A 14,615-nucleotide genomic window follows, 5' to 3' on the forward strand; every position below is an offset into this window, starting at 1 on the left:
TTCATTTTACCAGAGAATACCACTGCAGGATGAACTGGTGGGAAGTGACTTTGTCTCACAACAGGAAGGTCATGAGTTTAATTCATACAGCAGCCATTGTGCTTAAACTCCCCTGAAAAGAAAACAATGAAGTAGCCCAATACTCAAGTCACTCAAGTATAAAAACACAGTGTGGCACACACAGGAAAACTAATTCATACTTCACTCTAATGTTAATCAAAGCTTGCTCGCAGATCTTGGGAAGTACAGCGTGGTCCTCATTTATTTTGAAGTCTAAATTATCCATTATGAGCACAACACACCTGATTCTCCAACGTAATTATCTTTTTGGGTTATGCGAGCAGCATAGTTTTTAAACTCACTAGAATAAAATGCATGGAATAAACTACTTACCCACATTTTTTAATTGTAAATCTGACAATATCATAGCAGTGAAATGCCAAATCAGTGGTATCCTTAGTCTTTGAAGTGCTTTAAGTTCCTCTTCCTCAGCCTATCTGTCTTGACCGCCTGGGAAGATTCTCCCTTCACTGAATATTAGCCTACTGAGTTAATTAATGTTTAATATCTTCTTCAGGACCTCTAATTGCACCAGTAGTATTATAATTTAAGTTTTAACCTCCAACATTTCCCTCACTTTATTTTTATTGCATTATATAATCCTTATTAGTTTGTTTAAATGTTTGTTATGTTCGGCGGACTTATTGATTATATTAAAGATTTCCTAGGAAATAACAGTCATATCCCAAGTGAGTTGCCCTTTGCCAGAACAACGAGCTTGCCAGAGATTAAAATCTGGTTTAAGATGCTTTTTCCTTGCCGTTTTATTGCCTGAATCAAATACACGCAGCTTCCTTTAAGATCCCAATTCTGGCTGCAGTTTTCTTCTTTTAACAGTTCATATTTATCTTGCCACGCTGCCACCATGAGCCAAAGAGACAAAGATAATGTTCATGTTGTGTCGCTGTTTGAAAGCCAAGCTCTGGTCCTTTCCACATGTCTGTTTTGGCCAGTGAGCAGCAGAAGCATGAGGGAAATGTGTAGGTGGTTAGATCAGCCGATGAAGTGTAAATACCACTCAATCTGTTCTCATTAGAGGAGTAAAAACATACGAATCACTTCGCCTCTATTAAAAATGCCCCAGGGTCCTAGTTAAGTGTGCGTGTGTGTGTGGTCATATATGTGCTTGTGTGAAAGAGAAGGAGGGGGGTAATGACAGAATGATGTTTTGGCATTTGTGTCTGCAGTGGGGATCTGAAATGCCACCACCATCAATGCTGCTTAATTCTCAGAAACATACACTTAATCTGAACAGACAATCCGTTCCGACAGCCACTGTCATGATTCAAATCAACTTGGAGTGAAGAGTGTGCGTGTGCTCTTGTGAGTGAGAGAGTATGTTATTGTGTTTTGGTATGTCATTAGGTGCCTGTGAGCGTGTGCGTGTGCATGACCAAGATATCACACATCCATTCCACATTCCCCTATGATAATGTGGATTGATTATGGATATGATAATGAGAGGCCGGCGCGGCGTCGCGACCTTCACAAGGTCTAATTGAAACAAGCGTTGGTCCTCCGAAGCACTTATCAAGTCACACAGCACATCATTAATCACGCAGAATACAAGCTGTCACTGTAACACACATGCAAACACACACACACACGCGCGTGCACACATTCTCTAAATTTTTCTGTTTTTCTAATATACACACACACACACGCATACTCTCCATCTCGCTTCTCCTTTCTCTCCCTCTCTCTTACACACACACAAGCGCACACACAATGCAAGCTGTCACTACAATATGCCTGCCATTGTCTTCTTTTAAGGAGAGTGGACAGCTCGTCCACCCTCCATCTCTATTTTCTACAAGAAAAGTTGAAGAACAAACAAGCTGTTGGAGTTAAACCTTACAAATAAGAAAGAGGAGAGGGAGATTGTTAAAGCAATCCAGCAAACAGAAACAGCTGTTCACTCCAGAAAAACTCTCATGAAATTGAATTAGCACAAGTTGTTTTACTACCTGCTTTTATTAGAAGACAATTTAACAACCAAATGTGATTCCAACGTCTGATTAAGGCAGCATATGGTGCCTACCTGTTAAACACAAAGTGTTCAGTACCAGCTTAACGCCTCAGTGAGTCACTCGAATAAACTAATAAGCTCAATATCATATTAGTCATTACATAGTCCAACACACAAAATTTCAATCTGATAAAAAGGTGGTTTCATTATCATCACAGGGAAAACACAAGGGAGTTTGCATGCGCTGCCGATACCATCATCAACTTTGTTAATTGTTATTCAATTAACTGCTTTTGTTAATGAAACCAATTAATACTTTAAAACAAGCAGGGAGATATACGATTATTATGCATCTATGCAGAGCACAGCTAATTACAACTGTAAATCAATCATTTCCAAATTAATCATCTTGGAAAATGTCCAAAAACAACAAAGTCACTAAAAGACTTTGGAAGTTTTTTGCTTTTTTTTTTTAAACATATTTTGATTGCCATGCTATTATCTTGTCTAATGATTGTTAACGATCCTTTAAAGAGTTTATGATCCAATTTCCTTGCTATGTAATTGAATTGGAACCTAAATAGTATAATCTTAAGGTTTAAAAATGTGCCCAGTATTTAATCAGCGGTGGAGTATTGGCGAAATCACTAACAAGGTCACAGAACTCCTCTTGGGGCAAATACAGTCAGTGGAGCTTCACCTTGCAGAAGGATGAGGGCCAAACAGGCTCAGACCGTTACAGAAATATTAATCAATCAATCATTTCAATACAGAATACAGACCTCCAGGATATGCTCCACTGCTTAGTAATGACATTTTTTTAATCAGTGTTAGAAGAACCGTTTTAATTTCCTGCTTAAGTTATCCTTACTTAAGTAGGTACACCAATTACCAGTAAAGGATCTGCTCTACAAATATTACTTCAAACAATACTGGAGTGCTGTTATTGAGGCTAATGTACTACTGCACAATCTGTACTGTTATGATCAATAGTTTGTGATAGCTGTGAGATGGAATGGATAAACATTTTTTAAAACAATAACCAAACCCACCACCGTGTTAAAAAAAAAAAAAGTACTGTTGCTTTCTGCTTATGGTCCCATGCCACTTGCTCTAAAACAAGTTGATGCCATTAAAGCAATAGTCTCGAGAGAATCTTTAAAAAATTAAAGTGCCATTATCCTGTACTAGAGACCATAGTGGCCACTGCACAGCAAAAGATAATACTTACTAGCAAAATTAACTTGAAACCTAAAAATATTTACATACAGAAAAAAGGGGCCAAAATTACTGTGCGTTAAGTGGATTCCAGTTGCTTATGCGTTCATGTAACACACATTTTAATGCAAGCTATGTGGATATTATGGGTTTTAAACCTAATCCTTGAAATATTGTAGCAGGAGTATAAAGTCGCATATTAAATTACTGAAAAAAAGGACTTTGAATACTTCTCTATTACTTCCCATCACTGTGTGGATTGTGCAAATGCAAGTATCTAAGTGGTGGTAAAACATTTTAGATATAGAATATTTCAAATAGTGAACTTTGTCTCTTCTTTTATAACTCAATTAAAAAAAATTCAATTATTACCACAACCGCACAATTTTAATAACTTGTCAAAAATGACATTTTCTTTTAAACCCAAAATTCTAGCCTTCATGGACAAACAAAGCCACGTCTCTGTAGGGAACGCCTCACCCCAGCCTATTTATTGCTGAAGGTAATTAGTGACCCGAACACACAGAGATTTTTGACTTTTGTTTAAACTCTGCTTTAAATTAGTCTCTCCACTGTAGTTGTTTTCATACGCCAATATTGCTGTAATTTAGCTTTGGAAAAACATCAACAGACCATCTCTCCCTTTACTTAGGGACCTTCTAATCAGTCCAGTCTAATTATTTTCCTAATATCCACTGCACACACCTGAACTGTAATTGCTGCACATACATCTTTCACTTTTAAATGAGACTGGCCTCATTTATCAGAAAGAAAATAATCCTCGCCCTGGATAATTATCAGACATACAAATATAAACACCTTTAGAAGTTTTTACGTGAGGACCCGCTCGCCTCTTAAGTTGATACAGTCATGTGACCTGACCAGTGCCCTAGTTGAACACCTCTTAGATGTTCATGCATATATGGACGCTAATCTCTGTTAGGACTGTGGGATTTGGGAATATTTTGTTTAACAGAGATCAAAGTAGCTGCTAGGATGAGGAGAAACCTTCAAACACATCAAACAGAGGGCAATACATCCCGAATCCCATGCCCATAGTAGCCAATCAAGCCGTGCATAACAATTTTCCTTTTGTAAAAGAAAAAGATTCCAGGTTTTGGTCTTCCTTCATCAGCATCTCCTGTGGCTCACCCCCCACCGAGACCTGGGGTTGTTTTGGCTTACGGACTATCAAGCAGAGCCACCGTATCGAGTCTGTATGTCTCTCATTCTTGGTTAAACACGGTGTTGGTAAAGAAGAACAGAGAGATACTGTGTTAGGAGATCAAAGCAGCAGTACAGAGATTTAGACTCGGAGCCTGTCAGTCAAGATGGCGAGACAAAGCAGAAGAAGACAGAAATGCTTACACACACACATGCTCTCCTGCTCAATCGCTGGCTTTCTCTGTGGCGTGCCTGTGAGCGGTGAGGTGTTACTGTCAGATGGCTTAGGGGCTACTCATTTGTAGACATCTACAGCACTGCATGAACACCTAAACTCTCACACATAAGGGGACACAGACAAGCTACTGATAAAAGCCTGTGTGAATAAGAGGTCTCCTCTAGCCTATAGATGGCCTGTGGAGGAATGTTCTGTGCTCTCAGCATTTTCTCTCGTCTCGAAGATGAAAAGATCTATTTTAAAGACAGGACAAAAACAAAACAATGCTGTGTGCTTGTACGTGATTTAGGAGTTTTATTCCTTGTTGATCAAAGATGTGTTTTCTTTTTTTGGGAGGGGAGGGGCAAGTTTGCAGTATTCTCCAATGATTTTTGAGAATAGAGCACAGACGTAAAGGAGGAAAGATTTCAGAGCAACAGTGCATCCTGCTGTAAAGAATGACCCTTGTTCAAGTCTTCGTTTTTGAAGTGCGTCCTGCACGGTCTGTTTTTGTATTACACTGTGCAATGTTCCGCCAGTATCTTTTCCTTTTCACCCAGTCCGACAGGAAAAATAATTTCCTTTGTAAAATCCTGCACAAAGATAACCTCCCAATAAAAGGTGAAGGGGTGTAACTATGAATTCATCAGGATGGATTTGGAAAACTGGCTCAACATAAAACAAAAATAAAGAAATAAAATGAAAAATTTGATTTTAAAAAGTACCTGATTAAAATCACAGAAATGGTGAGTCAGTAGGAAAAACTTGGTGGAATAAATTACAACTGTGCAAGCTTCCCAACAGCGATAAAGACCTCTGACTGTAATAAGAAAGACAACACCACCTGGTGGCCGCTCACTGTAACACTTTAATTTACACTTCATCTGCTACATGTAAAACAAAAATGGCAAAAGTTGAGAAAAAACAGAAAAGCAAAACTAAAACAATTCACAATATATTATAGATCTTAAAAAAGAAAAACAAATTAATGATCATAAATCGAGTCTGCACTCAAATTAAGGCAGGAAGTCAATTATAGCCTGAAGTAACAGGAAACACATGGAGTATGTCTATATTTGAGACAGAATGGTTGAGTATGAGCTCATTTCAGGAGAAGACTACATTAAAAACACAAAAGAGAAGCACATTAGTCACCAATTAGACACACGGTGCCAAAACGGAGACAAATCTGATTGGCTGGCGATCCCATGTATGTACACTTGCAGGTAGGAGGCACGATCCCATTAAAAGGTCCAAAAACTTAAGTGATCTGTTTTTATCTTCAGTTTGTACAGTTCTCGGAAGCCTAAAAGAGAAAATAAATAAAAAGCTAGTTAGTCATCATCATGACTCATATTTTTACCAGTAAAAAGCATATGACATCTTTGCCGAACAAAAAATGAATGGGTGGGAAAAGTTGAGGAAAACACAAAGGCTACCTCAAAATTAATATCACACATTACCTTTGATGTGGTTTTTCAGTCTCTGCGATGAGAACCAAAGAGTTTTTTCCCTTTTTTTTTTTTTTTTTTAAATTTAGCACAGACAGAAAACTGTAAGCAAAATCAACAAAATTAACAGACCAACCAGAACTAAACCTCTCAGTCTGTACTGTCTGTCATTCTGACATACACTCACACCTTGCTAGAACCGGGATGGACCACCTTTTGCCTTCAGCACAGCAATAACTCTTCAAGGCACAGATAGAGATTTCAGTCCATACTAACATCATAGCATCACACAGTTGCTGTGGATTTGTCAGCTGCACATCTATGATGCACTACTGGGATCTGGTAAATCTGGGTGCCATCTGAATACAGTGAAATAACCAGTTTTGGATTATTTGAGCTCTGTTAAATGAAGATAACACACTTTGGTCATTAAAGGGATGGATAAGCTCATTAACAATACTGTCCGGTTTCCACTAAGGGGCCCAAAGAGTGCCAAGAAAACATCCAACCCGATTACATCACCACCAGCATCCTGAATTCTTGATAAAAGGCAGGGCCTTTGCAAACCGTAGCCTCAGTTTCCTGTTCTTAGCTGACAATAATGCCACCCAGTGTGGTATTCTGCTGCTGTGGGGAATCTGCTTCAATGTTCAGCACATTGTATGTTCAAAGATGCTCTTCTACATACATTTGTTGCAACAAGTGGTTATTTTTAGTTGCTGTTGCCTTCCTATCAGCTCAAAGCAGTCTGGGGATTCATAGCAGAAAAATCCCAGTAGATCAGCAGTTTCTAAAATACTCAGACCAGCCTGTCTGGAAACAACAACTATCCTGTGCTCAAAGTCAACCAAATCACCTTTCTGATAATTGGTTTCAGGTTCAGCAGGTTGTTTTGACCATCTCTACATGTCTGCCTAAATACATCAAGACGCTCACATGTGATGGGTTAAGATGCTTGCTGTATTGAGGACTTGAGCAGTTGTACCTAATAAAGTGGCCAGTAAGTGTACAGTAGGTCGCTTTTAGATCAATGTTCCTCCCAGCTTCATAGTCACAGTAGCCTCATGACACTGAAGGACACGTGTAGAATATTTATCATCAATACCAAAGATTTGTTTGCTTGTGGGCTTGAGCACTGACCACATTTGCGCTTCATGCTTTTTATTTTTGTTCTCCAAGCAAGATGTGTGTGTGTGTGTGTATGATGTTGAGTACTGGATGGTAATTCTAAGAAAGCTGTATGTATCCTTTCATACACAGCTTGAGAGAAAAAGAGATCTCTCTTTGGAATTGGGGAATAGAGAAAATGCAACATACACAAGAAACGCCGAAAATTAGAAATGAGTGAATGGGACAAAATGCTTTTTGCATGTGCTTTGACTGTTTATGGCATTTTCTATTTGTTAAGGCAACTGCATGCAGTAAGACTTCTGTTGAACGATATGAATAAAAAAAATGTTACAAAGGCTCACTTATAGTAATTACTTTTTTTGCAAGTTGACTGTGGTGGTCTTTTAGACAGGAAGCCAACAGATTATAGATGCAGCAGAGCATATCTGAAAGGGGCCAATAGCAGCAGGTTAGGAGAGAACTTTATATAAAAACCCCCTCTGTGAATCTGGTACTTCATATCCTGATATGCATTAAATGGCCACAGTTTATTTTCTGGACGACATGTTAAGCCTCTTTCAATGAATAATCTTCGTTGGAAATCTGTGTTTAAGATTTAGTTATATTGATTCTTATATCTGTGCAAATCTAATAATATGCCCATAATGCTTTAAAATCAGGTGTTTTGCTTACTTTGTGTCAGCATATCTCAGTAAAACTGGTATGCAAAAAGAGGTTCTGTCACCCTACACCAGGCCGCATCTTTATAAACATTCTTAAATTTCAGATGTTATCTTCACACACACAGCTGCTGCAGGCAGTTCACCTTTCAGCTTGTCACACTGCCATTGCTGGTGTTCGCTTTAGTACTGACATCAATTAAACATCTGAATAAGTCCGGAAAGACTCGCATTGCACTGGCTTTTAAAACTAAAGTATTGTTTATATCCATGCTGCAGACTGTGTCACTATTTTCCTCCTCCAGCGCCATGAGAACTGATAAGCAAATCTGATAGGCAGGCTAACAATTCCAAAGAAATTAACTACTTGGACCGATTCCACAGACAAGTGACTGCCACTGTGAGACATACCACTGGTTTATTCACTGAAGTGGGGTTAGATGTGCTTTTAACAGTTTCATGCATATCCAATATTTAAGATATTATAAAAAAATGTGAAAATTGTTCAAGTTGCACAAAAAAACCCTGTTAAATGTAAAGTATTTTCCTAAACACAGTTTCAAACATATTTAACATATTTCAAACAAATGGTCTCGCAGAAATCACCTCTTCCTCAATGTCAAAAAGAGATGATGTTTGACTTTTAGAGGAAATTTAAAAAAATTAAAATGCACCGAAGCCCATTAACGTTATAGGTAAGGATGGTAAAACGGTGGACAGGTACTTGAGTGTTCACTTGAATGAAGGACTGGTCTGGAGGATAAATAGTGATGCTATGTACAAGAAGGGTAAGAGCAGGCCGGACTTTCTAAGCTCAGATTCACTTAGCAGTGGGAGGCAGCATCAGTGCCAGAGATGCCAGCAGGATCAACAAACTAATCCACAAGTTTGGAACCATCATTGGCTGGAATCTGGAGTCATTTAAATCAGTGAGGGACAGGAGGTCACTGAACAAACTGCTTACCATTATGGACAACCCATCTAACTCACTCCATTCCAAACTACAGAGGGCTGCCTCTGCGTCCATAAAAGAAAGCATTCCTACTGTTCTCTATAAAACTCTACAAGTGAAAAAAGGTGAAACAAGATGGCAGAGATATTTCTGTATCAAACCTTCTTTCTGTGATTTCTCAGATTTATAGTGTACATGTTTTTTAATGCCACTTGCATTCATAAAGAATGCAAAATTAATGCAGACAGACCTGTGTTCAAATTTGAATCAAAATTAACCTAACCCCATGCATGTCTTTGGACTGTGGGGGGACCGTGAGTACCTGGAGACAATATGCAAAACGTCATACAGAAAGGACCCAGACTGGATTTATGTTGCACTACCTTTCCTAACAAGGAATCAAGTATAAGCCTGTGGTACCTTTAATAATGCTATAGATTATACCATTTTTATCCTTCTGCCGCTTTAACAATAATTTCCTTGTTGGCTCAGTAAATTATCTACATGTATATACAATGTGAGCAGATTAGCTTTTAGGGAGGCTGTGACTGTACCTTGAGGGACTCGGAAGCTTTCCGCAGTTCTTTGATGACTGCAGAAAGGGCTTCTGGGTTGATTCCCTGCTCACACAGTCTCACGCATATGGATAGAGACTCCATATCCAAGCCAGTGTTGAGCAACCTGGAGATCTCCAGCAACACTGTTGGGGGAGGAGGTAAAAACAGACACAGCTATGACACACATGCTAAAACGTACTATATATATTTTAAGATGAATTTACAACTACTACACAAATACACAAAACACTACACGCAGAAATTACATATTTACCGTCCATCGTCTCCCGTACTGCGTTTAGGTTTGCGTTTGCTGCACTGGCCATAGTGATGGATGATTATAGCTAGCCAACGCTTGTTAGCAAGTGGCTGACAAATTAAGATTTAGAGACACAACGCAAAAAAATCAGCCAGATTTCAGGCGTTTCTTATACATTTAGATTGAATCAGCAAAAACCAGGCTAGCACAATCAGGTAAAGGTCAATATAAGATCCTAGCTAGCTGACAGCGCTCATTGCCGCTACTCGCGAAAGTGTGCTGAAGGAAGTGACGACACGAAATTCTTCATTGGTTACGCGAACTTCCTGCGATGATTCTATTGGCTAGCCTGCCTTGTGGGCGAAATTAAAAAACGTTTGAACTGGTCTCTCTGCTGATTGTTTGCTGCTGGCTTTTCAATGTATATTGCTGTTAGAGTTCCGACTCATTCACAATTGTAAGTACCAACAGTTGTAAGGCAAACGTTATCTAGTTCTTGCGTAAATGTATAAATAACTTAGGGGTGAAGTGAAATGTGTGAAGCTAAATCCTCTTTTTAAAAGCTGCTTCCTTCGAAGGTTTGTTAACACTATAGAAACAGAGGAAGTAATGTAGCCAACGTACCAGAGGTAGAACAAAACAAAACAAAAAATCTCCTTACAACGAAATAATTTTAGTGTCTTTTTGTGTTTGGATTGTCATTTATCGTCATCCCGACTTGGATATTTCTTGTCAGCTAAAATGGGGGACCATGCTGAGATCCAGATCACTCCAGAGACTCCAGGCAGGCCCTCCATTAGAAACCCCTTTGAAAGTCCAAACGACTATCACCATCTTCGCGAACCGCTGGTGCCAAGTCCATCTGTATTTAAGTCCCTACCTTGTAAAGCTGTAAGTTTTAAATTTACTTCATATCATCTACTCAACTCATTTACTCATGAGTGAATGTAGTCTCTTAATAATTTTAGACTTGTTTAATTTACCCAGACTCCACCTAAGTTTAACTGGTCTATTGATGAAATGGCCAGTCTCCTACCAGTGCACATAGACCCAGAGGAAATTCAGCGGCAATCTTTTTACCTCAGTCAGACAAGGTAAGTGATGTAATAAGGCTGACACTGTGACAAATGTGAAATTCTTTGAGGAAGATCTGTATTGTTTTATTTTGTGATTTTAATACCTCCTCTATGTATTAAACCTGGGGAGCTTATTAAAGACTCTATCAAAGTGAGTGGTCTTTCTTTTAGGACGGATTCGGACATTGAGGAAAAACGTCAGAATGCTATTGAGCAGGTAACCAAATCTCATCTTTGCTAATGATACAGAATTTAGTTTACCCAAAATTTATAGATTCCCTTTGTACTGATGTCATTATCCTGTCTCCAATAAAGTTTTTCACCAAAGGAATAATTGTCCCTTCCCCCTGGGCGGCACCAGAGACCCGTAAAGTCCCTCAGATTTCTAAGAATAGTAAGTTATCTTATCGTTTATGTTACTTCTTAATTCTTGTAGGTTTTGTATTTGTATTTATTTTGTTTTTATCCATAGATTTCTGTTAAACTCTGGTTTTGTAAAAGCTTTTATTTTTAATGTTGAAGGTTCAATGTCTGCAATGATTGCAGTGGAGCCAGAAAAAAATTCAGGTCGGTTACTTTTTTTTTTTTAAAACCTGTTTTGACTTTTTTTTCTTTTACCTACTTTTTTATATATATATAACTTTGTGTGTTTTGATCTACAGTTGGATGTCAGACAACCCTTACATTGCCTTTGGCTTTTGATTTGGAGAAAGTTCTAGGTAAACCTTGACTAAACACCAACAGGATCATAGTGAGAAAAAGAAAATCAAACAATCTGCTGTCAAGTCACTGTTTCTGTTTTTTGGGGGGGGTTTTTTCCTCACAGGGGAATATTACCGTTATGAAGAGGTGTGTGATCCAGTGCAGGAGAGTCTGAGCAGCTCCTCCTTGCGACGAAAACTATTCCTTGATGGCCAGAATAGTTATATTGGCTCAGACAGCTCGAGCCCTCCAAGTCCAGAGAGAGGCAATGCCGGTCAGGAAAAGCCATCTCCCAAGAGAGGAGACTGCATTGAAGGTTCTGAGGGAGAAGCTGTATCGGCTATCTTTTCCTCCCCTTCGGCCTGTGGTGTGTCAGCTCCGACGCCTTCTACAGTGAGTAGAGGAGTGTAGAGATTTCATATACACAACCGTTACCCAAACTATTTAATTTTAAGCATAAAATTCAAGAGAAAAAATGCATCCAGAGATCATATTTTGCTCAACGAATAATTTTAATAACAGGAAAATGAACATTTACGCTGTTAGCCTTCACCCAGGCTTACACTAAATAGTTGCTGTTGATTTGTTTTTTGTGTTTTTGCTGCCTTAAAGGATTGTGAGCCTACACAGGTTTTTATCTTCTTTGTTAAGCAGTTTACACGTAATGAAATGTGCTATATAAATAAAATTTCTATTGTAATTTTAGGGTCAGTTCTCTTCGAGTCCCATCCAGCACGGACGCTTCCGGGATTGTAGCCTTGGCAGCATTGACAGTCCTCTCTTCCGTGATAGGTCCTCTCCTGCTGGCCTCATCTCCCCCACAATTTCTCCTATTGTTGCACATGCAGAACGCACACCTGTTGGCTCAGGTACACAGTTGTAACTAAAACACTAGTTACACTTTGTAACTGAAACTTTAAAATCCAAACAAATCAAAATTGGAGAAATATTGGCTAAGGCTACATCCACACTGACACGGTTTTGTATTTAAAATATATAAATATACATATATTTTTTTATTATGACAACAGTTTTCATCCAGCTAGTAGTTTTAAATCTTCCTCTATAATACATAATCCTTTGAGTATGGTGGTGGTGCCTCCATGTGTTTAGTTGGTGATATTATAACATGCAGAATAAGTTGCATTGCAGCAAGAAGAACACCTGTAATTTGGTCTTTACATTGAATTAACAACTGGTAATCGAGGCAGATGTGTCTTCGTTATCTTCTGAATGGGGTTGTGCTTCAGGAATGTTATGATCCAATAAAGAATATGTGACTGAGAAGACAAAATGTTGGTAAAAAGACGAGTAATTGTTACTGTGTTCTTTCTTTAGCTGAGAGGAACCAGCCGAGCTGTTTGACCCCACGTGGTGCCCCCCTGGACATAGTCGCTTCCTGCAGTGAGAGTCCATTTGTTGAGGGTTGCTCTCCCATTCGTAGCTGCTCCCCACACCAGCTCCATTGCCACAATGAACCCCAGCGCATTTCTCGACCCAGGCCCAGACCTAGAGGCCGCTGCTGGGCTTCCCCTCCCCTCATCTCACCGATCCTCAACCCTAAGCTCCCAGACAATGAGGTGGCTGAAGAACACCTCCCCTCTGCCACTCGCTCTTCTTTCCCCTCTATGGAATTAGATTCATCATCACCCCTGACACAAGACCCTCACCCCACCAACACTGAGAGGGTGGACCCAATGGAACCTGTGAAAATGGAGGAAGGCAAAGAGACAGAAATTGAACCGAGGCTCGAGTATGAGGAGGACGAAGGTGTGGGGCCTTCCGAGCAGCTGACCAGCTCTCGCATGGTTAATGCATCAGCAACAGAAAACTCTCACATGTTTGTGTCTCTCCTGGCAGAGGGAAGCAGCATACGCTACGATTCTAGCATGCAGGTTTGTAAAAAGAGCTTAACCCCAGCAAGGATAATTTCATATTGATGTTTTGGGTAACAGAATATTTCTGATTGACTGCTTTTTGCACGTGTTCAGGTGGACAGCGGTTATAACACTACCTCAGCAGTCAGTCTTATTGATGGCACCAACAAAGACTGTGACGGCAAAGAGTTCTTCTGCTCAAACATGGCAGAAGACGCCTTCCAAGTCACTCGACACACTAAAGTAAAGGTACTGATTTTACACACAATCACAAGAATGTGGATATGAGTTTGTGCCTTTTAGATCTAATTGTTCCTAAAACCATTAGTTATTATCAGCATTAAGTTTTATAATGCTTTTTAAAAAAGAAAATATTGCTTCTTTCATCAATTGTTTAGTAAAATTTAAGCAACTCTTCACTAAGAAAAACTTAAGATTAGACACTTGAAACAATGACCACATGTTAGTGTAACAGAAAACCCTGAAGTGTGCTCTAGTGTGTACATTGTATATCCTTACTTTCTTTTTCTTTCATTAAAGCTAAGTTTCTTCTCTTTCAGGTGTTTTTTCCTCACCACTGAGCCAACTGATAGATGGATTGACAGGGATTCTTCTTCTAGTGAAAGCATGTGCTTAATATGTTGCAATCAAATACAACAAGGTTTACACTATGTCTAAAGCATTTATGGTAAATATGTTTGGTTAGACTGAATTGTGTTAACTGTTAAATGAGGTATGAATACAACCATGGGGTTTCACAAGTTGCCTGACTGGAAGCAGTTTCTTTAATCACAGGTTATCAAAGGTCTAATCCACAGATAGGTGTACTTTTGAAACCCGCATAAAACTATCAAGTCTGCATTCAACTTGCACAACGATAACCTTCCTGAAAGCTGTATTGATCCTAGCACCATTTTTGTTGTTGTTTGGGGAGGTTTGTTTTCTTTTAATTTGGTGTTGGATATATGTTGACTTTCTGGCGACATCAGATCTGAGCTGTATTTATGATTTTTATAAAACTTTTTTTATCATGTTGTTTTGATACTGAGTTGTTTTATATCACAGTCTGATGCACTGAATAATGTCACTAATGAATTAAAAGCTGACTGAGCCATTTCTTCGCTCTGTTTCTAATAGTTAAATTCAGTTTCTGGATTATTATCACATTAAGTTGCGTTCGAGTTTGGTATTTTTGACTGGCTTCAGGACACGTTGTGTGCACAGGGTGTTTATTTGCTAATAATTTAAATCAACCCAAGGAATAAAAGTGAAACAAAACTGTAAACTTCTAATATTTAAATAAATAAATGGTGAAATCTTCCA

The 14,615-nt window shown here is 38.9% G+C and overlaps 2 protein-coding genes across 2 annotated transcripts; one reads left to right on the forward strand and one right to left on the reverse strand.

The window, feature by feature from the left end:
• Positions 1-5,476: 5,476 nt before the first annotated feature.
• Positions 5,477-9,939, reverse strand: mzt1 (mitotic spindle organizing protein 1). Its single transcript, XM_006783696.3, has 3 exons — positions 9,653-9,939; positions 9,376-9,521; positions 5,477-5,934 (listed from the first exon to the last, which is right to left on the reverse strand). The coding sequence occupies exons 1-3, from the start codon at positions 9,702-9,704 to the stop codon at positions 5,911-5,913; spliced, it is 222 nt and encodes a 73-aa protein (XP_006783759.1). The 5' UTR covers positions 9,705-9,939; the 3' UTR covers positions 5,477-5,910.
• A 22-nt stretch (positions 9,940-9,961) lies between these two features.
• On the forward strand, positions 9,962-14,053 carry bora (bora aurora kinase A activator). The gene is made up of 12 exons (XM_006783697.3): positions 9,962-10,094; positions 10,374-10,528; positions 10,625-10,731; positions 10,885-10,930; positions 11,029-11,107; positions 11,236-11,280; positions 11,376-11,432; positions 11,540-11,808; positions 12,122-12,284; positions 12,754-13,310; positions 13,407-13,541; positions 13,853-14,053. The coding sequence occupies exons 2-12, from the start codon at positions 10,379-10,381 to the stop codon at positions 13,871-13,873; spliced, it is 1,629 nt and encodes a 542-aa protein (XP_006783760.2). The 5' UTR covers positions 9,962-10,094; positions 10,374-10,378; the 3' UTR covers positions 13,874-14,053.
• Positions 14,054-14,615: the final 562 nt, after the last annotated feature.

The sequence above is a fragment of the Neolamprologus brichardi genome, chromosome 13, assembly GCF_056152115.1.
Source record: "Neolamprologus brichardi isolate AB-2024 chromosome 13, ASM5615211v1, whole genome shotgun sequence".
NCBI classification, from domain to species: Eukaryota; Metazoa; Chordata; class Actinopteri; order Cichliformes; family Cichlidae; genus Neolamprologus; species Neolamprologus brichardi.